The following is a 27,831-nucleotide window of genomic DNA, read 5'->3' as shown; positions in this document are numbered from 1 at the left end:
TGGAAGACGTTTGGAACCACCAAGACCTAGAGCTGGCTGCCCGGCCAAACTGAGCAATCAGGGGAGAAGGGCCTTGGTAACCCATTGGTCATTCTGACAGAGCTCCAGAGTTCCTCTGTGGAGACGGGAGAACTTCCAGGACAACCCCCTCTGCAGCACTACACCAATCAGGCCTTTATGGTAGAGTGGCCAGACGGAAGCCACTCATCAGTAAAAGGCACATGACAGCCCGCTTAGAGTTTGCCAAAAGCCACCTAAAGGAATCTCAGACCATGATAAACATGATTTTCTGGTCTGATGAAACCAAGATTGAACTCTTTGGCCTAAATGCCAAGCGTCACGTTTGGAGGAAATCTGGCACCATCCCTGCGGTGAAGCATGGTGGTGGCAGCATTATGCTGTGGAGATTTTTTGAGAGGTAGGGACTGGGAGACTAGTCAGGATCGAGGGAAAAATGAACAGAGCAAAGTACAGAGAGATCCTTGATGCTCCAGAATACTCAGGACCTCTGGGGTGAAGGTTCACCTTCCAACAGGACAACAACCTAATTTCTATACATTTTCTAACATTTCTAAAAATCAGTTTTAGCTTTGTCGTTATGGGGTATTGTGTGTAGATTGATGAGGAAAAAAACAATTTAATCAATTTTAGAATAAGGCTGTAAAGTAACAAAATGTGGAAAAAGACAAGGGTTCTGAGTACTTTACGAATGCACTATACATATAGCTTAATATCGTTGCACTGTTTGTGAGGAGAGATTTATTTTGAGTAGGCATTTTATTGTAATGTGTAATGTACACGCTGTATCATAAATAAACTTTGATTTGAATATCTTGAACACATGGCTACAGTATACCCTATTACAGAATAAAAGAAAACAGAGAGGTGAACTATCAATTCATAGAATTTATTTGAATAGATGCTATCAAATAAATTGACCAAGTAGTGATCATAAATAATTTCTAAGTTAAATTGCAGGAAATTAAAAAGTAAACTTTTTCAAAAATTTAAATAGTAAAGTACAGATACCCCCCCAAAATTGACTTAAGTAGTACTTTAAATCATTTTTACTTAAGTACTTTACAACACTGCCTAAATGCATTATTATCGCCAACTTGGCCCAATTCACATTTCCAATTGCCAACCTGACATACCAAGCTAGAACGGGCCCTGCGTCTCAACTCAACCAATGTCGGCTAAATATCTCAAGCAGGGCTACAGCAACATCCAAAGAGGCTCAGGTTCCTTGGGCTTTGCGGTGGCCACTCTGGTTTGGGTGACCAAGGTAGAATGGTGTCTCCGTAACCAAGTGGACACATCGTTCTGGCTTTGTTCACTTCCAAGAGGGGGTCCGTGGGGTTTTATGAACATAAAGGCAGACACACTGTGAAATTAGATTTTTTTTCAACGTTCTGATTGGGCAAAGTGGTCAAGCCTCCAACGGGCATCCGCACAGCACACACATGTAGTTTATATATGGTTTGGTTGTTTAGCAACAAAACCGATGTGTCTGCAACTATGGGACAAAACAGACGGTGTTTGCTTAGATTATTACAACATGTAAACTATATTTCGTCTCCAATCTTTACTGAAAACATAAATACATTTGCACAATGAACACTTGTCTGTCAAATACATTGTTACAGTTTAAATCTGCCAAAACACCTCAAAACAAGAAATGGTATCAAGAACAAGATTAAACTAGCTGAAACGAGTCACTTCCGATTCCCCAGATGGCAGTGTCTTGTCATTGTAGGTGGCTATCTGGCCATCCAGAATCACAACAACACCTGGACTGCTGCCTCATTGAAGCGCCCGTATCGTTTTTTGCGCCAGAGAGATGACATGGAAGAAACCACAATTTACCTACCTCTAGGTTGCTATACATATTTATTTGGTTTGTCATTCTATCATTTTGTATGGAATTTTAGTGGTAATTATATATACTTTATTTAGAATGTATCGTAATACATTTTCCAGAAATAGTTTTAACAGCTGAAATACATAAAAAAGTAAGGGAGCTAAAGCAGCACTCTACACCCCTGAAATCTACACAAATCATGGCCAACAAGATTGCCTGTGTCTCTCGTTTAGCGTCACGGTTCATTGGTTCCACGGTGGGAAGAAAACCCGCCCCAGGGCTAACCGATAGGTCAATCAGAAATGCCTGATTTGTCCACAAATAATATAATTGGTCGAATGGCGAGACTCACGCTCGAGAGCTGTCTACCGTACCTCTCTGGTGGACACGAGCAATATAAATGGCTCATCTTTGCATCAATCAAAAGATGAACGTTTTTGGCAAATAAAGTGATTGGATAAAGCGAATGTCTCACAACCTGACAGACGTAAATTATAGCGCTAGCATGCGCTTTGAGAAAAGAGGAGGTTCCTGAATAGTATTTTATTTATTTCTTTGTTTCCAGTAGAAAAATAATAACAGTGTTATATTTCACAGGGACTATATTTATTATCATTGTCCGCTCACGCAAGAAAACTGGATAAGATTACAGTAGGAATTCAAAAGCCAACGCGAAGGGGAGGAGGATGAAGCGGCGCAATGCGGACTGCAGCAAACTCCGGCGGCCGTTAAAACGGAACCGAATCACCGAGGGTATATACGGCAGGTATATGAAGGCTACTAGTGATGTGTTCTCACTGCTTTAAGGGTACTTGCTTCTAAGACTCCTTAATTGCAGGGTTGGGTTGTCAACTAGTATCTAGCTAGCTAACAATAGCTACTGTGTCACTCCTAATGTAAAATGTTACACTGTCACTCACATTCAAGTAAATCCGCTAGGTAACAAGTTGTTAGCTAGCTAGCTATGTTGTGGATAGAATAGCTAGCTAGCTAGCTAAATGGAATGGTATAAATTCTCTTTGGTGTAACGTCGTTAGGTTATTAGACAGGGATAGGCCCCAAGCCATAGCATGGGGCTGGATTTGACACCTGCTTCAATTAGGCATCTCAAATAACGATATTTATCCCATATTGCGGTCTGAAGTAGTCAGTTAGCTAGGTAACTTTAACTACAACGGGAGGCAGCAGCGTTATTTAGCCTCCTAGCTTGGCTGGATACTTATGGAACAGTTAGCAGGAGTTAATCACCCCTTTTGCAGATTATTTGCCAACTCAGTTGGTCAAACAAACCTTGCCTGCATTGCGCCCTGTCATTCAGATAACACTCATTGTAATTCAGACAGCAAAAATGTCGATGTGCATTAAAGGGATAATTCACCCAAATTACAAAATTATACTTTCCTTTGTTTGTGACCACATTTTTATTTATTTTGTATTTTTTCCCATGTGGGTTACAGGTATAATATGCAAATTTATATAATCACTTCATATTCACCAGTGGTCTGTCACTCACAAATAAAAAACATCCTTATGATTATATTCGAGTAAAAAATATATACACTGACTGTACAAAACATTATGAACATGATATAGACTGACCAGGTGAAAGCTACAATCCGTTGAGGTCACTTGTTAATCAATCAGTAGATGAAGGGGTAGAGGCAGGGAAAATAATGATTTTTAAGCCTTGAGATCATTGAGACATGGATTGTGTATGTGTGCCAATCAGATGGGCAAGACAAAATATTGAAGTGCCTTTGAACAGAGTATGGTAGTAGGTGCCAGGTGCACTGGTTTGAATGTGTCAAGAACTGCAACACTGCTGGGTTTTTCACGCTCTACAGTTTCCTGTGTGTATCAAGAATGGTCCACCACTCAAAGGACATCCAGCCAACTTGACGTAACTGTGGGAAGCATTGAAGTCAATATGGGCCAGCATCCCTGTGGAATGCTTTCGACACCTTGTCGACACCATGCCCCAACGAATTAAGGCTGTTCTGAGGGCAAAAGGGGGTGCAACTCAATATTAGGAAGGTATTCCTAATGTTTTGTAAAGTCTTTGTGTGTTTGTGATATATATATATATATATATATATATAATATACACTGCTCAAAAAAATAAAGATAACACTGACTGAATGAAATATTCTTATTAAATACTTTTTTCTTTACATAGTTGAATGTGCTGACAACAAAATCACACAAATTATCAATGGAAATCAAATGTATCAACCCATTGATTTCTGGACTTGGAGTCACACTCAACATTAAAGTGGAAAACCACACTACAGGCTGATCCAACTTTGATGTAATGTCCTTAAAACAAGTCAAAATGAGGCTAAGTAGTGTGTGTGGCCTCCACGTGCCTGTATGACCTCCCTACAACGCCTGGGCATGCTCCTGATAAGGTGGCGGATGATCTCCTGAGGGATCTCCTCCCAGACCTGGACTAAACTCCAACTCCTGGACAGTCTTGTGATGCAACGTGGCGTTGGTGGATGGAGCGAGACATGATGTCCCAGATATGCTCAATTGGATTCAGGTCTGGGGAATGGGTGGGCCAGTCCATAGCATCAATGCCTTCCTCTTGCAGGAACTGCTGACACACTCCAGCCAAATGAGCTAGCATTGTCTTGCATTAGGAGGAACCCAGGGCCAACCGCACCAGCATATGGTCTCACAAGGGGTCTGAGGATCTCATCTCTGTACCTAATGCCAGTCAGGCTACCTCTGGCGAGCACATGGAGGGCTGTGCGGCCCCCCCAAAGAAATGCCACAACATGACTGACCCACCGCCAAACCGGTCATGCTGGAGGATGTTGCAGGCAGCAGAACGTTCTCCACGGCGTCTCCAGACTGTCACATGTGCTCAGTGTGAACCTGCTCTCATCTGTGAAGAGCACAGGTCGCCAGAGACTAATTTGCCAATCTTGGTGTTTTCTGGTAAATGCCAAACGTCCTGCACGGTGTTGGACACATGCACATTTGTGGCCTGCTGGAGGTCATTTTGCAGGGCTCTGGCAGTGCTCCTCCTGCTCCTCCTTGCACAAAGGCAGAGGTAGCGGTCCTGCTGCTGGGTTGTTGCCCTCCTATGGCCTCCTCCACATCTCCTGATGTACTGGCCTGTCTCCTGGTAGCGCCTCCATGCTCTGGACACTACGCTGGCAGACACAGCAAACCTTCTTGCCACAGCTTGCATTGATGTGCCATCCTGGATGAGCTGCACTACCTGAGCCACTTGTGTGGGTTGTAGACTCTGTCTCATGCTACCACTAGAGTGAAAGCACCGCCAGCATTCAAAAGTGACAAAAACATCAGCCAGGAAGCATAGGAACTGAGAAGTGGTCTGTGGTCAACACCTGCAGAACCACTCCTTTATTAGGGGTGTCTTGCTAATTGCCTATAATTTCCACCTGTTGTCTATTCCATTTGCACAACAGTCTGTGAAATTTATTGTCAATCAGTGTTGCTTCCTAAGTGGACAGTTGGATTTCACAGAAGTGTGATTGACTTGGAGTTACATTGTGTTGTTTAAGTGTTCCCTTAATTTTTTTGTGCAGTTTATATATGACTTATTCTACATTTTGTTGTTACAGCCTGAATTCAAAATTGATTAAATATATTTTTCTCATCCTTCTACACACAATACCCCATAATGACAAAGTGAAAACTTGTTTGTAAAAATGTTTGCAAAATTATTGAAAATGAAATGCAAAAAATATCTAATTTTAGAATTCACACCCCTGAGTCTATACTTTGTAGAAGCACCTTTGGCAGTGATTACAGCTGTGAGTCTTTCTGGGTAAGTCTCTGAGAGCTTTCCACACCTGGATTGTGCAACATTTGCTCATTTAATTATTTAAACATTTTTCAAGTTTTGTCAAATTGGCTGTTGATCATTGCTAGACAACCATTTTCTGATATGGCCATAGATCTTCAAGTAGATTTATGTCAAAACTGTAACTCGGCCACTCAGAAACATTCACTGTCTTCTTGGTAAGCAACTACAGTGTAGATTTGGCCTTAGGTTATTGTCCTGCTGAATCGTGAATGCATCGGCGTCTTGTGGTTTTCTAAGATGATCCAGGTTTTCTGAAAATATGGGGAGTGGTACTCAGTAATGTTTGTGGCAAATCCAATACAACACATAGCACTTTGTATTCAGGACAAAAAGTTAGTTGCTTTACCACGTTTTTTGCAATATTACTTTAGTGCCTTGATGCATGTTTTGGAGCATTTTTATTCTGTAAATGCTTCCTTCTTTTCAGTCTGTCAATTAGGTTATTATTCTTAATAGGGATGCACATTTCGGTACAATTTGCTGCCTGCTAAATGACCCTCATTAACTGATAAAAAAAATACTATCCGAGATCTGAATATAATGTCAAGATGCTTATGTTTCTGCCCTGTAATGGGAGTCATCCCAAGGTGGGAAGAAAGGCGATAAGCTTAGGCCCAAAATAAGCCGCTAAAAATGCAATGTGCTTATTTTGGTCGAGGGTGAAACCTCTCGCTTTGTCTCTTCCTCTCTGATACTATGCATGCATACTGGACATTTTTCATTAATTAAGAGCTTAATGGAAACATGCAACATTAGCAAGCCTATTGTCTTACAGTCAAAAGGCTACAGCCTATTATTGAACGTCCAACTTCTGTGATTTAGTAGTTAATAAAACGTTATTTTCAAAAATGTGCCAAAATGCAGTTAGCAGAAAACACCTTTCTAAACAGCGCACCGAATGCAATTTGTTCCATATGTGACAGATGAAAATCTCACTTAGAAACTTAGTTTTCACTATTAGATTCCCCTCTATGATGGGTTGTGTTGGCAATATGACTAGGATTGTGCCTTTGGTATCTGGACAGCGAAAGAAAGTTGATATGAAAACCAATAGAATAGGAGAGAAATGCTAGTTAATGGCATGAGGAAGTCTTCATAAAATAATTGCCTCCCAAGTTTCTATGGCTGGATTTTCACAAGGCTACTTTGAAGCAAGGTAAGACATGCCTCATTATTTGTAGTGAAGGAAAACATTTAGGTTTCAAAGAATTTGTATTGCCTCAAGCTCACATTGCAAAGTGGTGGGTGATGTGCTGAAAGTCAACGGTCAGCAGGCTAAAGCCTATGCACTGGAATGCTCTATGTGATGTGCGCTTATAATAAATAAGATGCGTGACGACTAACGAAAATACACAAATTTAATTCCACAAAATTATACAAATGAACCCATAGACTGATAAGCATGACTGGTCAAATGTTAACATCCTTAATTGTGGAGCAACTACAATGGTAATCCATCCTCGGTTTTCTATCACAGCCATTCAACTCTGTAACTGTTTTAAAGTCACCATCGGCCTCATTGTGAAATCCCTGAGTGGTTTCCTACCTCTCTGGCAACTGAGTTATGAAGGACGCCTGTATCTTTGTAGTGACTGTTTAATGCTACACCATCCAAAGGGTAATTAATAACTTCACCATGCTCAAAGGGATATTCAATGTCTGTTTTATTTTATTTTACCCATCTACCAATAGGTGCCCTTTGAGGCATTGGAAAACCTCCCTGGTCTTTGGTTGAATCTGTGTTTGAAATGTACTGCTTGACTGAGAGACCTTACACCAGGGCTGCCCAACCCTCTGTCCTGTAGGTTTCCAGTCCAACCCTAATTTAGCATATCTGATGCAGCTAGTTAAGGTCTTGTTGAGCAGCTAATTAGTAGAATCAGGAATGTTAAATTAGGGTTGGACTGAAAACCCACAGGATGGTAGATCTCCAGGAAGAGGGTTGGGCAGCCCTGCCTTACACTATTATTGCACACACTGAGTCCATGCAACTTGTGACTTTTAAGCACATTTTTACTCCTGAATTATTTAGGCTTGCCATAACAAAGGTGTTGTACTTATTGACTCAAAACATTTCAGCTTTTCGTTGTTAATTAATTTGTATACATTTTGAAAAATACAATTCAGCATTGACATTGTGGGTTATTGTGTGTAGGCCAGTGATAAATCTCAATTTAATCAATTTTAAATTCTGGCTGTAACAACAAAATGTCAAGTGGTGTGAATACTTTCTGAAGTCTCTTTCGCGCTCTCTCTCTCCTCAGTTTTCTCCTATCATAGCCATTTAAGCTCTGTAACTGTAAATAATAATCTTAGCTAATGCCCAACATTAGCTGAAATTAGTCTTTACAGAGTGAAGTATATTTGTTCCTTGACTAGCATCATTCATTCTCACTGTTGATAATTATGTTGTAACTTCTTATAGTAACTATCCACTGGCGCATTGGGAGAAAGTGAGGTGATTGCCATCTAAGAGCCAACATCATTTTTGCGGCAGTGCTGCCTGCCAGCAGTAATCTTCTCTGATTTAATAGAGCGATTTTGAAAGAGCTATCATGGTTAACTAACACATAGTAGATGCAAATAATTGAATATTTACATTCATGCACTTCAAAATGAATTTTCCAACTGAATAAATTAACTGCACTGCACTCCCACGTTCTATGAAAGAATGTGCCTACCTAATTTAGGGGACACAGTGAACAGTTGGGAGTTGGGGCCAATTTCATTGTGAAATGTTTCCTTGGTGTTAAATAGTCTTGACATTTTTCAATATATTAAAGGATGGTTCAGTTTACGAGATGCCAATGTCATATTTTTCCATATTCTGTTCCAAGTAAAGGGTTGTTCAGATTCACTGAGATCTGTGGACCATCCTTTTTTAATGGCTAGCTCAGAATATGCTCTTTCCAAAAGTTGTTTATATATTATAAAGATCAGTTCTTTTGGGGGCCCAGATCATTCATTTCTAAATCCCATCATTGGGTGGTTTGGTAGTTTGGTATTTCATGGGACTCCATAAGCTTGCATAGCTGACTTAAGTTGTAAATATAGGAAAAGGGAGTTGCCTGGTAATGTCTTTCAAATCGTGGAAGGTTCTCACACCCATGATATTGGCAGGGGTACGAATTCCACAAAAAGCCGGCCTCCAGATAGCAAGGCATTATTGTGAAAAATGGGCATATTTGTATTTATTAAGGAGCTGCCAAGGCAGCAGCTACTCTTCCTGGGGTCCAAACCCACCAAGACACTTACATCACAGACAAAAAAATATATAAAACAGTACATCATATAACATTACACTACTACATATCTACAATACCAAATGTATAATAGAACAATATTACAATGTGTGTGTGTGTGTGTATGTGCATCAATGCATGCTTTAAAATATGTCCAAACGGAGTACGCATTTGAGAAGTGCCCTCCATGCTCCGTTTTGCGTACTTTGATTTGGACTCTTACTCCGACCCTCCTGGGCTCCAATTTGCGTGCTCAGAGCACTGTAGTATGCATTTGAGAAACATCAATTTTCTTATGCTGAGGGCAGCATCATAGCCATAGACTAGGCTAGGTGATTGTGGATGGATAAGCATACCTGAATATTAAGCCAGTCATAATGGGGTTATATCTGTTGACTCATGCCCTTATGTTTTGGGTTTGATGTGATTCTCAAGTCTTGAGAACATGTATGTTGTTCTGGAAGGTCAAGATTTGTTTTTCTGGGCAAATGAAATCGCATCTCAGATTTGGCTTGTGTAGCTGGGACCTCACCTCATTGTAGGTGGCCCTCGCCTTAGCAGTTCGGCACTCAGGTCTGGGTAGACTCTGATCTTCTCCGCCTAGGGCCGAGCTCCCCGATTCTGCTGTAAGCCAAACCATTTGACTTCAAAACTGTGTATTTATACAATCCTACAGCGAGCGCCATTCAGGAGAGGACCAGCTTCTCCTGCCCGAACAGTTTTTTAAAATTGTATTTATTTATTTAATTTTACCTTTTATTTAACTAGGCAAGTCAGTTAAGAGCACATTCTTATTTACAATGATGGCCTACCAAAAGGCCTCCTGCAGGGACAGGGGCCTGGGATTTAAAAAATACAATAAAAATATAGGACAAAACACACATAACAACAAGAGACACTACATAAAGAGAGACCTAAGACAACAACATAGCAAGGCAGCAACACATAACACAGCATGGTAGCAACCCAACATAACAACATGGTACAAACATTATTGGGCACAGACAACAGCACAAAGGGCAAGAAGGTAGAGACAACAATACATCACACAAAGCAGCCACAACTGTCAGTAAGAGTGTCCATGATTGAGTCTTTGAATGAAGAGATGGAGATAAAACTGTCCCGTTTGAGTGTTTGTTGCAGCTCGTTCCAGTTGCTAGCTGCAGCAAACTGAAAAGACGAGCAACCCAGGGATGTGTGTGCTTTGTGGACCTTTAACAGAATGTTACTGGCAGAACGGGTGTTGTATGTGGAAGATGAGGGCTGCAGTAGATATCTCAGATAGGGAAGAGTGAGGCCTGACACGGCTTGTAACAAAAATTGTAACAAAAATTAAAACAGTAGCCTACCAAGAAAGTCATTGGTCACTATCTTCCTCCTCCTGTGCACTGAAACCACTGAAGTCATCTCCTTCGGTGTCGGAGTTGAATAGCCTCAGAATTGCTTCATCCGATGTTGGAACGTTTTCATTGTCGCTCTCGTCACTTTCATCCAGAGGCAAATACCCCGCTGAGCTCATGCTGCCCCTTCAACACGCAGCAGTCCAGCCTTTCGAAACCCGTTGATGATAGTGGATTTTTTGACAATGGTCCACGCTGTCAGGACCCACTGGCAGACTTGACCATAAGATGCTCTTAGCCTGCGGCCCGTTTTAGTGAAGGATTTCTCCCCCCTTGTCATCCAAGCCTCCCACTGAACAAGGAGCGCCACCTTAAATGCACGATTTACACTGATGTCGAGTGGCATGTCTTTTCTTTTTTTTGTTGTCTTTCTGCACTGAGTCAGTTCCTCACGCTGCTGTTTCCAACGTCTTATCATCGACTCATTAAGGCCAAGCTCCCATGCAGCAGCTCTATTTCCTTTTCCAACAGCCAGATTTATCGCCTTCAACTTGAAAGCTGCATCATATGCATTTCTCTGTGTCTCTGCCATGAGGGTGACAAAATTACTACCGTAATCAGAATGATGGGAAGTTTGAGCGCGCTCGATTTACGTCACATTATGTGACGGTGCTCAGTTTTTTGGCGGCATGAATCTTGTGAAAGCGGGAAAAATCCATAAATTAGCCGCGTCATTGTATAAACCGCGAGGTTCAAAGTGTGGGAATAAAGTAGTGGCTTATAGTCCGGAAATTACGGTATAGATTTAACTTTAGCCTGCAACTTTCATATGTGCTTAGAGAAGGACAGTGCACCGTCTAGCCATTCTCCCAAGTACTTGTATGTGGGGACTACCTCAAGCTCTAAACCCTCAGAGGTAGTAATCACACCTGTGGGAGGAGGGGCATTCTTCTTCCCAAACCACATAACCTTGTTCTGAACACCTCCAAAACAAAAAGGTAAAGGGTAGAGAAAGCTTGTTGGACACTAAAAGCTTTGTTGTAGAGCATTTAACACAAAATCCGGGGAGGGGCCAGCTGAATATCAGACTGTATCATCTGCATATAAATGAATGAGAGAGCTTCCTACTGCCTAAGCTATGTTGTTGTTGTAAATTGAGAAGAGCGTGGTATATAGGATCGAGCCTTGGGGTACTCCCTTGGTGACAGGCAGTGGCTGAGACAGCAGATTTGATAAACTTTATACACTGCACTCTTTGAGAGAGGTAGTTAGCAAACCAGCCCAAAGACCCCTCAGAGACACCAATACTCCTTAGCCGGTCCACAAGAATGGAATGATCTACCGTATCAAAATCTTTAGCCAAATCAATAAAGATAGCAGAACATTGCTTAGAATCAAGGGCAGTGGTGACATCATTGAGGACCTTTAAGGTTGCAGTGACACATCCATAACCTGAGCGGAAACCAGATTGCATACCCGAGAGAATAATATAGACATCAAGATTGCCAGTCAGTTGATTATTGACAAGTTTTTCCAACACCTTCGATAAACAGGGCAAAATAGAAATAGGCCTATAACAGTTAGGATCGGCTTGATATCCTCCTTTAAATAAAGGACGCACCGTGGCTGCCTTCCAAGCAATGGGAACCTCCCCAGAAAGGAGAGACAGGCTTGGCAATGATCGGGGCAGCAACCTTAAAGAAGAAAGGGTCTAAACCATCTGAGCCAGATGTTTTTTTGTGGTCAAGTTTAAGGAGCTCCTTTAGCACCTTGGACTCAGTGACTGCCTGCATGGAGTAACTTTGTAGCGGGGCAGGGGAAAAAGAGGGAGAAGCATCGGTGATAGTCTCATTCAAATGGGTGGTAGATGAGAAAATGTTTGACAGGCAAGGAGGCATGGCTGAGTCAAATAGGAATCCTGACTTAATGAAGTAGTGATTAAAGAGCTCAGCCATGTGCTTCTTGTCAGTAACAACCACATCATCAACATTAAGGGACATGGGCAGCTGTGAGGATGAGGGTTAATTCTCTAGGTCTTTAACCGTTTCTCAGAACTTATTTGGGTTAGACCCACAGAGAGAATTGCTCCTTAAAGTAACTAACTTTGACCTTCCGGTTAGCCTGATGCACTTATTTCAAATTTTCCTGAACGAGATCCAGTTAGCCTGAGCATGCGCATGCCGAGCCTTTCGCCAAATGCAATTCTTGAGGTGGAGTAACTCTGCAAGATCACGGTCGAACCAGGGGCTGAACCAGTTTTTTAGTTCTCATTTTCTTTAGGATTTTTTTTTTAAACAATACCACGGAAAATATTTAAAAAAGAAGGTACAAGCGTCTTGGACAGAGGGGATCAAGCTGATTCTATACCATTTTACAGAGGCTAGTTCATGAAGGAAGGCTTGCTTATTAAAGTTTTTTAGCAAGCGTCTATGACAAATCAGGACAGGTTGTTTCATTGAGCAGCCATTATAAACACAGGCTGTAAAACAGTGATGACTAAGGTCATTACCGAAAACACCAGACTGATACCTATTAGGATTATTTGTGAGAATAACATCGAGGAGAGTAGCCTTTTCTGGGTGTCCCCTGTGGGATTGGTAATAATCAGAAAAATAGTCCCATTAAAGTCCCATTGCTTTAGGACTTGGTCAGGTGGTTTAAGCATGTCCCAGTTTAGGTAACCAAGCAGGGCAAATTCAGACTTAGTGTAAGGGGCCAGAAGAGAGATTAGGACAGGTAGTGTACAGGCCGGTGCTGATGTAGGACGATACCACCCAGAAATAGTCAACAAAGAGCTATTTGAAAGTTTTAAAACCAGCAAATCAAATTGTTTGGGGACAGACTTGGTGGAGACAACCGAGCACTGAAGGTGATCCTTGGTAAAGATTGCCACTCCACCTTTTGGAAGATCTGAACACTCTTCATTAACCACGTCTCAGTAAAGACCAACACATCTGGATTGGAGCTGTGAACCCACACTTTAAATGTATCCATTTTAGGTAATAAGCTTCCAGTGTTAATATGCAGAAAACCCAGGCATTTACGAGAGCAGAAATTAGTGAAGCAGATATCAGAGCACAAGTCAGAATTGGGGCTAGCAACAGTAGATAGGCCAGGGTGTTCATGTACATTTCCAGATATCATCAACAGTAATACAATCAAGACACGGCATAGGACATCTGAATGTGCATCAGATAGCAACAAGATCATATTGTAAAGCAATTTCATCAGGTAACATGAATACAAAGCCAGCGAGAGGTGGTTAGAATAGGATGGGAGGCCAAAAGTCTGTGTAACAACAAATAGAGAGTCAGAGTCCTGAGTGTGGGAACAAACCGTCTGTCCCACGGTTGGGGAAAGAAAGTTTATATTCAACAAAGTATGCAGGAGTCATGAGGCAAATAGCAAAATACACAAGGAATTGTTTTTTTTATATATATATATATATATATACACACAGTTGAAGTCGGACGTTGACATACCCTTAGGTTGGAGTCATTAACTTGTTTTTCAACCACTCCACAAATTTCTTGTTCACAAACTATAGTTTTGGCAAGTCTGTTAGGACATTACTTTGTGCATGACAACAAGTAATTTTTCCAACAATTGTTTACAGACCGATTATTTCACTGAAAATTCACTATCACAATTCCAGTGGGTCAGAAGTTTACATACACGTAAGTTGCCTTTAAACAGCTTGGAAAATTCCAGAAAATGTCATTGCTTTAGAAGCTTCTGATAGGCTAATTGACATCATTTGAGTCAATTGGAGGTGTACCTGTGGATGTATTTCAAGGCATACTTTCAAACTCCGTGCCTCTTTGTTTGAAATCATGGGAAAATCCCCAAAATATCTGCCAAGACATCAGAAAAATAATTGTAGACCTCCACAAGTCTGGTTCATCCTTGGGAGCAATTTCCAAATGCCTGAAGGTACCACGTTCATCTGTACAAACAATAGTATGCAAGTATAAACACCATGGGACCACACAGCCGTCGTACTGCTCAGGAAGGAGACACGTTCTGTCTCCTAGAGATGAACATACTTTTGTGCGAAAAGTGCAAATCAATCCTAGAACAACATCAAAGGACCTTGTGAAGATGCTGGAGGAAACCGGTACAAAAGTATCTATATCCACAGTAGAACGAGTCCTATATCGACATAACCTGAAAGGCCGCTCAGAAAGGAAGAAGCCACTGCTCCAAAACCGCCATTAAAAAGCCAGACTACGGCTTGCAACTGCACATGGGGACAAATATTGTACCTTTTGGAGAAACGTCTTCTGGTCTGATGAAACAAAAATAGAACTGTTTGGCCATAATGACCATCGTTATGTTTGGAGGAAAAAGGGGGATGCTTGCAAGCCGAAGAACACCATCCCAACCGTGAAGCACGGGGGTGGCAGCATCATGTTGCGGGGGTGCTTTGCTGTAGGAGGGACTGGTGCACTTCAAAATAGATGTCATCATGAGGTTGGACATTTTTGTGGATATATTGAAGCAACATCAAGACATCAGTCAGGAAGTTAAAGATGGGTTGCAAATGTGTGTTCCAAATGAACATGGACCCCAAGCATACTTCCAAAGTTGTGTCAAAATGGCTTAAGGACAACAAAGTCAAGGTATTGGAGTGGCCATCACAAAGCCCTGACCTCAATCCTGTAGAAAATGTGTGGGCAGAACTGAAAAAGCATGTACAAGTAAAGAGGCCTACAAACCTGACTCAGTTACACCAGCTCTGTCAGGAGGAATGGGCCAAAATTCAGCCAACTTATTGTGGGAAGCTTGTGGAAGGCTACACAAAATGTTTGACCCAAGTTAAACAATTTAAAGGCAATGCTACCAAATACTAATTCAGTGTATGTAAACTTCTGACCCACTGGGAATGTGATGAAAGAAATAAAAGCTGAAATAAATAATTCTTTCTACTATTATTCTGACATTTCACATTCTTAAAATAAAGTGGTGATCCTAACTGACCTAAAACAGCAAATTTTTACTAGGATTAAATGTCAGGAATTGAGAAACACCATAGCCAAATACATTTAAACTCTGTTTATGTCAACTTCTGACCTCAATTGTATATATGGCTGATTTAAATCCAGGCACATTTAACAGTTAGGCTGTTTATTACAGACCTAATTAATTTGGTTTCCTCTCTCATCACGTTTCTCAGACATTGATGGCAAGGGCTGTTTTTCTCATCTCGGAACTCCACTGCTGCCTCCGAATTGTTATGCAGATAGCAACATGGTTTATTCAAAGGCGGCAATTCAACAGCACAATGTTTCAGAACCGCGGACAGTGACCACTAACTAATGCGGGAGAAAGCACATTTGTTATAAACTCAAAAAAAGAAACGTCCCTTTTTCAGGACCCTCTTTCAAAGATAATTCATAAAAATCCAAATAACTTCACAGATCTTCATTGTAAAGGGTTTAAACACTGTTTCCCATGCTTGTTCAATGAACCATAAACAATTAATGAACATGCACCTGTGGAATGGTCGTTAAGACACTAACAGCTTACAGACTGTAATTAAGGTCACAGTTACGAAAGCTTAGGACACAAAAGGGGCCTTTCCACTGACTCTGGAAAAACACCAAAAGAAAGATGCCCATGGTCCCTGCTCATCTGCGTGAACTTGCCTTAGGCATGCTGCAAGGAGGCATGAGGACGGCAGATGTGGCCAGGGAAATAAATTACAATCCGTACTGTGAGACGCCTAAGACAGGGCTACAGGGAGACAGGACGGACAGCTGATTGTCCTCGCCGTGGCAGATCACGTGTAACAGCACCTGCACAGGATCGGTACATCAACATCACACCTGCGGGACAGGTACAGAATGGCAACAACAACTGCCTGAGTTACACCAGGAACGCACAATCCCTCCATCAGTGCTCAGACTGTCCGCTATAGGCTGAGAGAGGCTGGACTGAGGGCTTGCAGGCCTGTTGTAAGGCAGGTCCTCACCAGACATCACCGGCAACAATGTCACCTATGGGCACAAACCCACCGTCGCTGGACCAGACAGGACTAGCAAAAAGTGCTCTTCACTGACGAGTAGCTGTTTTGTCTCACCAGGGGTGATGGTTGGATTCGCGTTTATGGTCTAAGGAATGAGCGTTACACCCAGGCCTGTACTCTGGAGCGGGTTTGATTTGGAGGTGGAGGGTCCGTCATGGTCTGTGGCGGTGTGTCACAGCATCATTGGACTGAGCTTGTTGTCATTGCCTGCAATCTCAATGCTATGCGTTACAGGAATGAGGATGTCATTCCCTTATGTGGTACCCTTCCTGCAGGCTCATCCTGACATGACCCTCCAGCATGACAATGCCACCAGCCATACTGCTCGTTCTGTGCGTGATTTCCTGCAAGCCAGGAATGTCCGTGTTCTGCCATGGCCAGGGAAGAGCTCGGATCTCTATCCCATTGAGCATGTCAGGGACCTGTTGGATCGGAGGGTGAGGGCTAGGGCCATATCCCCCAGAAATGTCTGGGAACTTGCAGGTGCCTTGGTGGAAGAGTGGGGTAACATCTCACAGCAAGACCTGGCAAATCTGGTGCAGTCCATGAGGAGGAGATGCACTGCAGTACTTAGTATCTGGTGTGGCCACCAGCTGCATTGACTGTTACTTTTGACTTTAACACAGTTGACAGTGAGGGGACGTTTCTTTTTTTGCTGAGTTTAAAATATTTTTATTAGTGTTGCACTGTTTTGTTATTATGTAATGTAACCATATACAATTTCAGTAGCACATGTCTTAAGCCCGTTTCCATTGGCACTTTGAAGTCAACCCGGGTTGGGCTGGCCTTGGTGGGTTAGCTCAAATTGAATTGCCACTTCAAGATGTTGAATTTATTTCGCCCCATAGTCCTGCCAGTGCCAGCCAGACTCAGAGCCATGTATTTAGCTTGCTGACGTTAGCTAGCTAAACGGGTAGCATCACTGCTAGCATAACAGGCTAGCTAGCTAGCTTAATTCCTACCTTGCTTACCATGGCATTAGCTATTAGCGAGCTGACCAAGCAAACCAGACAAGTTTGATATGATCTAGCTTTCAATATGGACTGGCCAGCTGAAATTTCTGCTGGCTCACGTTAGCTAGCCAGCTTGTTTCAACTTTGATTTGCTAGCTAACGGTAGGTGGGTAGTTAGCATTCGAGGGCTGACTTCTCATAAAAGTTTGTATTGTGTAGTACAAAAATGAACGAAGGATCCAGCTATGGTAGTAATTTGTGTCATGTCTGACTAATGCAGTACTGCTTGTCCATTTGTTAGCTAACAGTAACAAGCCCAGACAAGCTAGCTAACGTTGTGTTAGCGACCTGTACGCTCTCGTTGGTTGGCCCTCGCTTCATACTTGTCGCCAAACCCACTGGCTCCAGGTCATCTACAAGACCCTGCTAGGTAAAGTCCCCCCCCTTATCTCAGCTTGCTGGTCACCATAGCAGCACCCACCTGTAGCATGCGCTCCAGCAGGTATATCTCACTGGTCACCCCCAAAACCAATTCTTCCTTTTGGCCGCCTCTCCATCCATTTCTCTGCTGCCAATGACTGGAACGTTCTACAAAAATCTCTGAAACTGGAAACACTTATCTCCCTCACTAGCTTTAAGCACCAGCTGTCAGAGCAGCTCACAGATTACTGCACCTGTACATAGCCCATCTATAATTTAGCCCAAAAAACTACCTCTTTCCCTACTGTTATTTATTTATTTATTTATTTAGCTCCTTTGCACCCCATTATTTCTCTCTACTTTGCACATTCTTCCACTGCAAATCAACCATTTCAATGTTTTACTTGCTATATTGTATTTACTTCACCACCATGGCCTTTTTTTTTGCTTTGACCTCTCGTATCTCACCTCACTAGCTCACATTGTATATAGACTTATTTTTCTACTGTATTATTGACTGTATGTTTGTTTTACTCCATGTGACTCTGTTGTTGTATGTGTCGAACTGCTTTGATTTATCTTGGCCAGGTCGCAATTGTAAATGAGAACTTGTTCTCAACTTGCCTACCTGGTTAAATACATAAAAAAATCCACCAATGGTCAGCTTGATGGTTGCATAGTAACTGCGTCACCACCCCAAATTCTAATTGAGCTGGCACCAGTTGTGAAACTGGGCAGCGTTGGCCTGGGTTTCCCTTGATCCAGCTAGAATTTGAGAATTCCATTTGGCCCAAATTTGCCCTAATTTTAAGTGAGCGATGGACTGTGCCAACCCCACGGCCTCCACAATGGATTAGTCCACTCAGACCGTCTTTAATCTGACAGGTGTCTTGTACACCATGGACAATTTTCTTTTGTGGGGGTGGGATACTGCTCGACCTAAAGAATTCTTGGTCGACCAAACAATCGACCAGTTGACTAAATGGAGTCAGGCCTATAAAAGACACAAGAATGAAGCTATACTGTATATACAAGGAGTAGCATTATCATATCAATGTGAAGGGATATGTGGTAATAGAGGTAGATGTGTACATGTAGGCAGATATAAAGTGACTAGGCATCAGGATGCATAATACTAAGTAGTGTGTGTGTGTGGACTTTTTGAGTGCATATAGCCAGTGCAGGTAGTCAATGCAAATAGTCCATACAGTCTGAGTTGCTATTGATTAGCTAAGTCTTAATTACTTGGAGATGGATGCTGTCTCTGAGCCTGTTGGTCCAAGTCCTGATGCTCTGGTACCGGTTGCCTGACAGTAGCATAGAGAACAGTCTGTGGCTGGTTGTGGCATTGGACATGTTAAAACTCATACATTTCTTTCTTCTCCAGTACCTTCCTGTACCTGAAGTTCCTGGTGGTGTGGGCACTGGTGCTACTGGCAGACTTTGTGCTCGAGTTCAGGTTTGAGTACCTGTGGCCCTTCTGGCTGTTCATCAGAAGTGTGTACGACTCCTTCAGATACCAGGGGCTGGTGAGTTTGTTTGGCTGTGTCCTGGGTTGGCCTGACCGATCTGTGGTATAGACGAGGAGAGTAGGTCTATGGAGCCTCTGCAGAACAAGATCTGAGTCCTGCACTAGTGCGGCTATGTTTTCAAAATATTTACATAATGTTATTCCCCTCCAATTCTCTAGAGGTGACTCTACTAAGTCATTGATTGGGCTTTGATGTCTTTTGCAGATATGTTGTTGCGTTTAATTGCCAATTTAATCATCACACAATGAAAAATTGTGATGTGGAGAATATGTGACCCACATCTCTCTGGTTGTTTGGAGCGATGTGTTTTTCTGCCTTTTTGCAGAGCTCCTACTAACCCCACTCGTGTCTCCATTCTTCCAGGCGTTTTCAGTGTTCTTTGTGTGTGTGGCGTTTACCTCCGACATCATATGCCTGCTCTTCATCCCTGTACAATGGCTGTTCTTTGCTGCCAGTACCTACGTGTGGGTGCAGTACGTGTGGCATACAGGTAAGCTCTCTTCCTATTCACCTGCCTTTTTAACAAGGAAAATAGCTTAGTGATTACAGTGAATTAGTGTGTGGTTATCATCCAGCGGAGGCTGCTGAGGAACGGATTAAATGGAATGGCATTTGATTTGATTGATATTTGATACCATTCCGCTCCAGCCATTACCACGAGCCCGTCCTCCCCAATTAAGGTGCCACCAACCTCGTGATATGATCCCTGTATTGCACTATTTAAGCCTAGCTGTAAAGAAATGGGACTGGTGACAGGAGTTTCACAGGAGGGTGACTCTTCAAGAATGAAAAAATACCATGATTTGGGGTTTTCCACAAAATGTTATCCATAGAAGGGTCATTTGGAGGAAGGATTAATGACATATTTGACATTTTAATCTTAAAGCATAAATGAGAAATAATACATTATTTTGTCATTGGAGTATTAAAGCTGCAATATGTAACTTTTTGGGCGACCCACCAAATTCACATAGAAGTGTGTGTTGTGCATGTCATTCTCATTGAAGAAGCTGCAAATCTGTTCTTTGTGTGCCATTTCAATACTTCTCGTTTTTAAGTTGAGTTTTATTTACTTATTTACTTTCCGTTTTGTACACCAGCTTCAAACAGTTGAAAATACAATATTTTGGGTTATTGAAACTATATTTCACAGCGGTTTAGGTGGTACAATGATTTCACTACACTATACTTGCCTTTTTGTCACATCAATTGAAATTAGGTGAACTATTAGAATTTTTACAGCCATGAAATGGTGAAGCGATTTCTGCATAGTGCATCTTTAATACACATTCATTATTCACTACCCTGTGTTGGTGAATGTGCCTGTGGTTATTTCTGCCCAGGAGACAATGGACAGGGGTTATCTATTCTCTATCCACTGATTCTGTTTGTCCTGCTGCTGATGTAATTATAGTTGGCCCGGGACTTTTCCATAAAGCCAGTGGGTTGTTTGAACGTACTATGAGGGATCAGACATGGTAAAGGGGGCTGGCTTGCCGTCTCAGCCAACAATCACACATTGAGTCATGTTAGCTCTGCAGAGCTCTTTGTTTTTTTGTATGCCTCACTGAAAAGCTGTCCTTTTGTGGTTGTGTGTCTGTCTCACTTTGTACTTGTCACTCAAAAGCTGATCTACCCTGTTGCTGTTGTGATGTTTGTTCTTGTGGGAGGCTGCTTTGCTGACCACAATGTAAAACCTTGTTTCATGTTTGGAGGAAGTAGGTCTGCATGGATATTTTTCATGTGGACATGTGGTTATCTTGACCATGTACCGTGCCTTCAGAAAGTATTCACACTCCTTGACTTTTCCCACATTTTGTTGTTACAAAGTGGGATTCAAATGTATGTAATTTTCATTTTTTGTTCATGATCTACACAAAATACTCTGTCAAAGTGGACATTTTGTAAAAAATGGATGCTAAATAAAACTCTAATAGCTGTATCTTGATTTAGATAATTATTCAATCCCTATGTTAGAATCACCTTTCGCAGCAAATACAGCTTTGAGTCTTTCTGGGTAAGACTTGAAGCGCTTTCCACAACTGGATTGTGCCACATTTGCCAAATCTGCCAAATTCTTCAAGCTCTGTCTAATTGGTTATTAATCATTAATAGACAACCATTATCAGGTCTGGCAATAGATTTTCAAGCAGATTTAGGTCAAAACTGTAACTCAACCATTCAGGAACATTGACGGTCTTCTTGGTAAGCAACTTCAGTGTAGATTTGGCCTTGTGTTTTAGGTTATAGTCCTGCTGAAAGGTGAATTCATCTCCCAGTGTCTGTTGGAAAGCAGACTGAACCATGTTTTCAATTTGCTTTGCTCATTGTTTTTAAAAATTTATCCTGAAAACCTCCCCAGTCCTTAACAATCACTCTGTCAATTAGTTAGTATTGTGGAGTAACTACATTGTTGTTCATCCATCCTCAGTTTTCTCCTATCACAGCCATTAAACTCTAACTGTTTTAAAGTCACCATTGTCCTCATGGTGAAATTCCTGAGCAGTTTCCCGTCTCTCCGGCAACTGAGTTAGAAAGGACAGCTGTATCTTTGTAGTGAACGTGTGTATGGATACAGCATCCAAAGTGTTAATAACTTCACCATGCTCAAAGGGATATTCAATGTCTGCACCAATAGGTGCCCTAATTTGCTAGGCATTGGGAGAACCTCCCTGGTCTTTGTGTTTTGAAATTCACTGCCTGACTGAGGGACCTTACAATTATCTGTATGTGTGGGGTACAGAGCAGCAGAGATAAGGTAGTCATTCAATAATCATGAAAAACACTTATTGCAGTTAGTCCATGTCACTTATGTTTTTTTTACTCCTGAACTTATTTATGCTTCCCATAACAAAGGGGTTGAATACTTATTGACTCAAGACATTTCAGCGTTTCATTTTTTATTAATTTGTAAAAATGTATAAAACCTTATTCCACTTTGACATGGGGTATTGTGTGTGTGTGTGTGTAGGCCTGTGACAAAAAAACTCTGAATTTAATCCATTTTTAATTCTGCCTGTAACGTAACAAAAAATGGAAAATGTCAAGGGATGTGAATACATTCTGAAGGCACTGTATCTTGACGCATGTAGTTGTGTGATTCATGACCAGTAGTCTATTTTCTGTTCTCTCTTTTTTTTGCTTTCACAGAGAGAGGGGTCTGTCTCCCCACAGTGTCTCTTTGGATACTATTTGTGTACATCGAGGCAGCCATCAGATTCAAAGACCTGAAGAACTTCCATGTCGACTTGTGTCGCCCATTTGCTGCACATTGGTAAGTTGTTAAAGGAAATCTCCACCCAAAAACAATATTTTGGTATTTGTTTCATTAGTCCATTGTTGATATAGTCCCAACATGTTTTGCATGTCAGCAATTAAAATACAGAAATCTGGGCCAGATTGGTGGAATTCTCCTTTAAGTCAAGTTTTTGTCCAAGCTCTGGAGGCAGGTCTGTGTGTAGGCTAACTGTGAGGAAGAATCCTTCTTAGACCCACAGGCCAAGCAGGGGATGGGATTGTTCTGCCCCATTGACTTTTAGAAAACAATATTTCTGCTTGTTAGGCATAATGTACAAGTAATGACTGCTAGATATCCCCCAAGCTCAAAAAGAGAACACGATTACATACTGGTTTCATTCAGTGTGTAGAATTATGAAAAATATGATCTTCTAAGATGGGGTTTAGGGAATATTTCTGCCCCAGATCTGTAAGGTCATACACACCATTTATAATCTAAGTACTCTTAAAGACCTCTAAGTGGATTTAGATGGCATGTATTACACGCTGTTATGTAGTAATGCAGGATATTAAGGCTTGTAATTCCTCTAGCTTTACATACGGCAGTGATGTTCATCTCCAGGCTTTTTTTCATAGTACCTATGCTTTTTAAATTTTATTTTACCTTTATTTAACTAGGCAAGTCAGTTAAGAACAAATTCTTATTTTCAATGACGGCCTAGTGGGTTAACTGCCTGTTCAGGGACAGAACGACAGATTTGTACCTTGAACTTGCAACCTTCCGGTTACTAGTCCAACGCTCTAACCACTAGGCTACCCTGCTGCCATCTCAACTTGTGAACCAGTTTCTTGGATACATCAGGCAGGATGAGTTGTCTGAACTTTGTTCTCGATCGATCTCTCTGTAGCATTGGCTACCCAGTGGTGACGCTGGGCTTTGGCTTCAAGAGCTACGTCAGCTATAAAATGCGCTTAAGAAAGCAGAAGGAGGTGCAGAAGGAGAATGAGTTCTACATGCAGCTCCTGCAACAGGCCCTGCCCCCAGAGCAACAGATGCTACAGAGACAAGAGAGGGAAGCAGAGGAAGGTGAGATGCACGCATGCCTTGCAACAGATGCTCCAGATACCATTAGAAAAGGATGTGGTTCAAGTGATGATCCAAGTGAATGTCTGATTCCTAATAAATATGTACAGGTGAAGGTGGAAGTTTACATACACTTAGGTTGGAGTCATTGAAACTCATTTTTCAACCCTTCCACAAATTTCTTGCTAACAAACTATATTTTTGGTTAAGTCAGTTAGGACATCTACTTTTAAGTAAGTCATTTTTCCCATTATGTCATGGCTTTAAAAGCTTCTGATAGGCTGGCTGACATAATTTGAGTCAATTGGAGGTGTACCTGTGGATATATTTCAAGGCCTACCTTCAAACTCATGGGAAAATCAAAAGAAATCAGCCAAGACTTCAGGAAAAAAAATTGTAGACCTCCACAAGTCTTGTTCATCCTTGGGAGCAATTTCCAAACACCTGAAGGTACCAGGTTCATCTGTACAAACAATAGTACTCAAGTATAAACACTATGGGACCACAGAGCCGTTATACCGCTCAGGAAGGAGACTCGTTCGATCTCCTAGAGATGAACATACTTTGGTGTGAATAGTGCAACTCAATCCCAGAACAACAGCTAAGGACCTTGTGAAGATGCTTGAGGAAACGGGTACAAAAGTATCTACATCCACAGTAAAACGAGTCCTATATCGATATAACCTGAAAGGCCGCTCAGCAAGGAAGAAGCCACTGCTCCAAAACCGCCATAAAAAAAAGCCAGACTACGGTTTGCAACTGCACATGGGGACAAAGATAGTACTTTTTGGAGAAATGTCCTCTGGTCTGATGAAACAAAAACAGAACGGTTTTGCCATAATGACCATCGTTATGTTTGGAGGAAAAAGGGGGAGGCTTGCAAGCCGAAGAACACCATCCCAACCGTGAAGCACGGGGGTGGCAACATCATGTTGTGGGGTTGCTTTACTAATTGAGTGTATGTAAACTTCTGACCCACTGGGAATGTGATGAAAGAAATCAAATCTGAAATATCATTCTCTACTATTATTCTGACATTTCACATTCTTAAAATAAAGTGGTGATCCAAACTGACCTAAAGACAGGGAATTTTTACTAGGATTAAATGTCAGGATTTGTGAAACTGAGTTTAAATGTATTTGTCTATGTAAACTTCTGACTTCAATTGTATTTAATCTCTCTCCTTTCTGACTTTCACCCTCCATTCAGCTGCAGCAGCTAAAGGGATATCTGAGGTGGACTCCGCCCCAGTCTCACAGAATGGGGCACTTGTCGGTAAAAAGACGCCAGCACCGCTACCGGAGCTGGAGTACAGAGAAAAAGGGAAAGAGGGCCGCGAGGCCAAGAAGCAACACAATAGCATCCTGCCATCATCGGTAGACTCTAAACTCCAGGAGATGGAGTACATGGAGAACCATATGAATAACAAGAGAATGACCACAGAACTGGTGGGCAGCACAGAAAACCTGCTGCTGAAGGAGGAGAACTCCTCTTCCTCCTGCTCCTCCTCCTCATCCTCCTCCTCGAAAAACTACAAGAACGCTAGTGGCAACACCGCAATTAACTCCTCGCCCCGCGGACACAGCGCCACCAACGGCAGCGTCCCCTTGTCCGCCCCTTCCTCCTCTTCCTCTGGGAAGAAGCAGAAGTGTGCAGTGGGGAAGGGTCCAGCAGCGGGCTCCCACAGGGACTCAACAGACAACTGCATCCCCAACAATCAGCTGAGCAAGCCTGAGGCGCTCGTACGGTAAGAGCACTTATATGCAGATGCACATACTGTATGCATCTGGTTGAGCTGGCTGAAGGTGCTCTTATGATAAGAGCATATTATATACACAGCACAGTATGTACAGCACACTTACCTGGTTAAGCGAGTTTAACACACACCCATTAGAGAAGTCTACGGCACTAGTACAGTAGTGAGAACACATCATCCAATCACAAACAGCTGTGCTTGCTTGAGGCCACTCACACACACGTGCTTCCCAGCCGGAACAGTTCATGCATATATTATGACATTTTGTGACGTTTTGGTCTTCGGCAAGGGTTTCTTCGGTTGTTCGTGCACATGCCATTTTTTTTAAATCAAGGCAATCTAAAGTTGGTAGCCAAATTCTACGCACCTTTGTCGGTGATTGGTCAACAGTAGGGATTCTTCAATGAAGTGTTCAATGAGAGACTAATTAATTCGTTTTCATGCAAATGTTTTCACTTGAAAAATACTATTGTACTATTGGTGTTTTTCTTGTTTTTCAAGTGAAAGACTTTTTAAGGGAGTATGTGAGCACACTCGTTTGGTTCGTCTAGCCAAAGCATGTTGAATGTCACACCTGGATGTCAGTTCTCATATTCTCAAAGTATTAGTAACTTGCTGATACATGATGGCTGCATGGGATGCTTCCCCTTACCAGATGTTATGTGAGTGTGGAGCCAGTCCCTGACACCTCAAACTAACCCAGGCTCCAGATAGGCGTTAAGTAGAGCTTTTTTCCACTGTGTGGGCTGGGGTGTGAGAAACTTGGACTGTTAAAATATATGGTTTGCCACAAAATGATGCTGACTGAAAAGGGGAACCTTGAGTTTAAGATGGCTGTGTCAGCCTGTTTTGTGTCTGTAGTTGTTCAGCTGGGTATAGAATGTGAGAAGAAAGTAAAATTTGGTGTGGCAAGTTGTCATGATGTTCAGGGTAATACACATTCATATGTACCCTGCACTTGCCACACTCTAACGAGTGGATTCCCTGGCTTATATTATTGGTACACTGTGTTTTTGTTGTATACAAATATGGCTGAATAGACACTTGGCTAGCACGTTTCTTATTGGTCAGATGTTGCTTTTTGCATTGATTGTACACTCATAATGATAACAAATCTGTGGATTTCTAGTATTTTTAGCCTTTGTTTAAAGAACTTCTGACTCCAAAGGAAAAAGTAAACCGACCAAAGAACTGTAGGTTAAAGAAAAGCAAGCAATTTTGAAGTGAGAACTTAAAGCAAGAACCGTAGTAAAGAAAACAGTTACAGTTAAAACAACAATTTGGAACATATTGAAAAAGAGAAACCACCAGTGACAATCAATCGGCAACGATCTGATTGGCCAAGGAAAACAACCGAGAATTGACCGAAACCCTAAAACATCTGTCAGTGAAATGGCCAACAGGCACAATCTACCATCAGCAGGAGGCTTTGACAGCAGAATAACAGGCTACAGCAAAATGCAAACCATTCAGCAGCAGCAGAACATAAGACAGGTTAGAAATTAGCTAAGAAGTACAAAGATTGCCCTCCTGAAACAGCAGATGAAACCAAGATAAACCTTTTTACCAAAGACTGGAGAAATAAAGGAACTGTGGATGATACAAAGCTACTATATGCACTATGCAGAAACATCATGTCCCGGGTGGCAGTAGCGTCGAGGTGAAAGGTGGCATCCTATGACTGTTCCACGTTGAAAGTCACTGAGCTCTTCAGTAAGTGTGTGTGTGTGTCAGAGGGGTTGGGAGGGGAAAGCAGAAGAGAAATTTCCATCTAATATGCACTAATAAAGTACATCTTATTTTAAAATAGTCTAACTCCTCTCCTCCCTTTCCCCTCCGCTTCTCTTCCTCATCATCCCTTCTTTCTCCATTTATTTCCTTCCACCTTCAAACAAACCCTGCAGGCTGGAGCAGGATGTGAAGAAGCTGAAGGCAGACCTGCAGGCCAGCAGACAGGTGGAGCAGGACTTGCGCAGTCAGATCGGCTCCCTGAGCAGCGCTGAGCGCTCCATACGCTCTGAGCTGGGCCAGCTGCGACAAGAGAATGAGCTGCTGCAGAACAAGTGAGTGGCACAGGTCAAAGGTCATACATGACTGGATCTGATCACCTGCTGGGACTAGGACCAGGAGCTTTTTCTTGTCGGGTCACGTAGTCAGGAAAAACTTGCTGGAACCGAAGGTCATAAGGGTTATCATACAGCTTTTTTCATGTAAGCTCAAGAGGCTAAAAACACTGGGTTTAGCTTGGAATGCCCTTGTCGAAATGACTTTGTCCAGGGTCAGGAAGAGCTAGTTTGAAATTTAGTGATAACTCTGTGCTAAGACATTCAGGAGTGGGGGAGGACTGACAGGATGGATTTTCTTAAATCATAAATAATTAGTGAAGGTTATGGATGAGGATCCAGTTTACTGCTCGTCTCAGTGCATGCATGTGAAAGCTTGAGTCTCTGGCAGGCTTCAAATCACAGCAGTCCAGACTGGAGCAGAGGGAGCACTTAGGCATCTGGCTGCTTTAATTGTCCAATTAAGTAATTATT

General features: G+C 42.0%; 1 protein-coding gene across 1 annotated transcript in view; it reads left to right on the top strand.

The window, feature by feature from the left end:
• The first annotated feature begins 2,317 nt into the window (after window positions 1-2,317).
• The window catches only part of LOC109903972 (macoilin-2), a 29,326-nt gene continuing 3,812 nt past the window's right edge, over window positions 2,318-27,831 (top strand). The window contains exons 1-7 of the mRNA XM_020501016.2: window positions 2,318-2,627; window positions 19,073-19,214; window positions 19,581-19,707; window positions 22,368-22,491; window positions 23,363-23,541; window positions 24,748-25,285; window positions 27,199-27,357. Of these exons, the coding sequence (XP_020356605.1) occupies window positions 2,548-2,627; window positions 19,073-19,214; window positions 19,581-19,707; window positions 22,368-22,491; window positions 23,363-23,541; window positions 24,748-25,285; window positions 27,199-27,357 (1,349 nt within the window). The 5' untranslated portion in view covers window positions 2,318-2,547. The remainder of the gene's footprint in view (window positions 2,628-19,072; window positions 19,215-19,580; window positions 19,708-22,367; window positions 22,492-23,362; window positions 23,542-24,747; window positions 25,286-27,198; window positions 27,358-27,831) is intronic.

The sequence above is a fragment of the Oncorhynchus kisutch genome, linkage group LG14 (assembly GCF_002021735.2).
Source record: "Oncorhynchus kisutch isolate 150728-3 linkage group LG14, Okis_V2, whole genome shotgun sequence".
Lineage (NCBI taxonomy): Eukaryota > Metazoa > Chordata > Actinopteri > Salmoniformes > Salmonidae > Oncorhynchus > Oncorhynchus kisutch.
This window is presented reverse-complemented; position numbering and strand designations above follow the sequence as displayed.